Below are 2,395 nucleotides of genomic sequence, written 5' to 3'. Positions count from 1 at the left end.
TCTGATTAATTGAAAAGAAATAGCACTTGGTTTTGCAATTTTTTATATTTTTTCAAGTTGGGGTTGGTTCATCTTTGGTGATCAGTTATTCAATACCGGCCTAGGTTGGTGAGGTTTTGCAGGGTAGTGCATTCTTCTTTTAGCCACTAATCTTCTTACTTCTCATACACAGTTATCAAAGGAACATGTTTCTGATCCACATGCAACTTCAACTCCTGTTCAAACTCCTATCTCATCTGGGGTTAAGCTGCCTTCATCCCTTGCAATTAATTATGTCACGCTTGGATCGTTCAGTTGGGATCAGGACAATGATAAAGTCAAGGTGAAAGACTCGTTTCCTGAACAAAATCTTACAAGTGATGTAGCGAGCTCAAGCTTTGTCATGTCTGTTATGGATTTTTGGCGTTTTAAAGTTTCTTTCTAATGCTGGTGCTTTGTTCTGCTCTGGTTTGATTTTTCTTCTCTCTTTTCTTCGTATACAGATATATATCTCTCTAGAGGGTGTTGGGAGAGAAAAGATCGAGTCGGAGTTCCAGGCAATGTCATTTGATGTTAAATTCCATGATGTCCAAGGAAAGAACTATCGATGTGCTATACCAAAACTGAACAAGGAGATTGTACCAGAGAAATGCTTAGTGGTGGTTAAGCCTAAAAGAGTGATCATCACATTGTTTAAAGCTTCAAAGGGAAACTGGTTAGACTTACATTTCAAGGACGATAAGGTAATGACTTTTGTGTAGAATAATGGTTTGTTCGAATGCATTTTCGGATGAAATTTGTGATTTTTTCACGTTACCTTGCAGCTAAAACCAAATCTGGATGAGAAACGAGATCCTATGGCTGGAATTATGGACTTAATGAAGGTTAGTTATCGACATACAACATAATTCTAGAATAGACTACTTGCTACTACTGAAAGGAACAGCCAACATTAGTTCAGATACTTATCTTTGTAAAACACAAATTGCAGAATATGTATGATGAAGGGGATGAAGACATGAAACGAACGATTGCAAAAGCATGGACTGATGCAAGATCTGGGAATGCAGCTGACCCTTTGAAGGGGTATCGTTAAACCAATTAAGCATTCATATAATTCTAGTGATGGATTTTGGTAGATGGTCTTGTTTCCATGGTTTGCTAGTATCTTTTTGGTTGGTTTCTGTGTTATGGTGGACATATTAAGCCTGTTCTTTTCGCTTTCTTTCATTCTTCATAAATGCTTTTTTTAGATTGTAGTATTATGGATACTTATCTAATGTAATGGCCTCAGCGTTCCTAATGCATGGATAATGGTTTTAGCTTTTCGATTTGAATATAATCTGGATTTTGCAGCTTCCGTTACGCTTGCTTCAAATGATTAGAAAAAATGCTGCTCGTTATTCTGCAAGAGAGAACATTATTCTCGGTGGAAAAGTGAGTGTTTTTTCTTTAAAATAATTTAATGCTATGGAAATTGAAGTGGATATATGTTAAAAAAAAGTAATGATTTAAATTCCGGATTAAAAAATATGTACTTGTTTTAGAAAATACTTATTTTATTCATGTATTTTTTTAACTGAAACTTTTTTTTTTCTTAGCAATAATAATCAATGACGATTAAATAAATATCTGTTAAAGTTCTCAATAATTTAAATCAAGGAGAAAAAAAACGTGACTCATTGATCATTTCTTTTTATTGATGTATTTATTTTTATTTTTGATGATTATTTTATATCAGAAACATTATTATTAAATAAAAATATATCATTGAAAACTTGAAAAACTTGATAATTTTCAGGTAAATAAAAAATAATTAGTTTTATAAAATTATGTAAAAAATTAATAATAGAAAGTAAAAAAACAGATATTTTATTTTTATCAGAGCAACAATTATGTATTAAATTCATATATAATTATTTATAAAAGAATTTTTAATAGTACCAATTTTATTTAAAAGCAATGGCGGTTGAATAATTTTTAAATATTGTTTAAATAATTTAACTTAAAAAACATTATTCTAAGATTAAAAAAAAAACCTAAAGGGCCATTTATTAAAAAAAAAAAATCATGTGCGACGAAGAGATTGTACACGCTAACTGATCTTAAATAAAGCCTTTGAGTAGATGACCTGAATCCAATTTCAATAGAAAACCTTACCAGCTTTTTAGTCTCTCTCTCTATTTTTTCCATCTTCGTCATTGTCCCAGTTTTTTCTTCTGTCCTATGTGCATAAAGATAGGGTGTCCATGTGGGTTAGTGATACTTTTAATTAGGTTTTATGTTCTTTCAAGTACATTGCACGTGAGTTTTAACATGGAAAATAGATGGAAAGTAATAAAAAGGATATATATTAATTGTTTCAGGGTAGAATAAGGGTTTTTATCCAAATGAATAATAATTCAAGAAATGTTTG

The 2,395-nt window shown here is 31.1% G+C and overlaps 1 protein-coding gene across 1 annotated transcript in view; it reads left to right on the top strand.

Annotated features, from left to right (window-relative positions):
* The window catches only part of LOC105117648 (calcyclin-binding protein-like), a 2,207-nt gene extending 889 nt beyond the window's left edge, over positions 1–1,318 (top strand). The window contains exons 2-5 of the mRNA XM_011015380.1: positions 173–322; positions 483–722; positions 804–863; positions 971–1,318. Of these exons, the coding sequence (XP_011013682.1) occupies positions 173–322; positions 483–722; positions 804–863; positions 971–1,075 (555 nt within the window). The 3' untranslated portion in view covers positions 1,076–1,318. The remainder of the gene's footprint in view (positions 1–172; positions 323–482; positions 723–803; positions 864–970) is intronic.
* The last annotated feature ends 1,077 nt before the right edge of the window (positions 1,319–2,395 follow it).

This window comes from Populus euphratica, unplaced genomic scaffold (genome assembly GCF_000495115.2).
Source record: "Populus euphratica unplaced genomic scaffold, PopEup_1.0 scaffold1469.1, whole genome shotgun sequence".
NCBI lineage: Eukaryota > Viridiplantae > Streptophyta > Magnoliopsida > Malpighiales > Salicaceae > Populus > Populus euphratica.
Note: the sequence above shows the minus strand (reverse complement) of the source record. Positions and strands in the feature narration are given on the sequence as shown.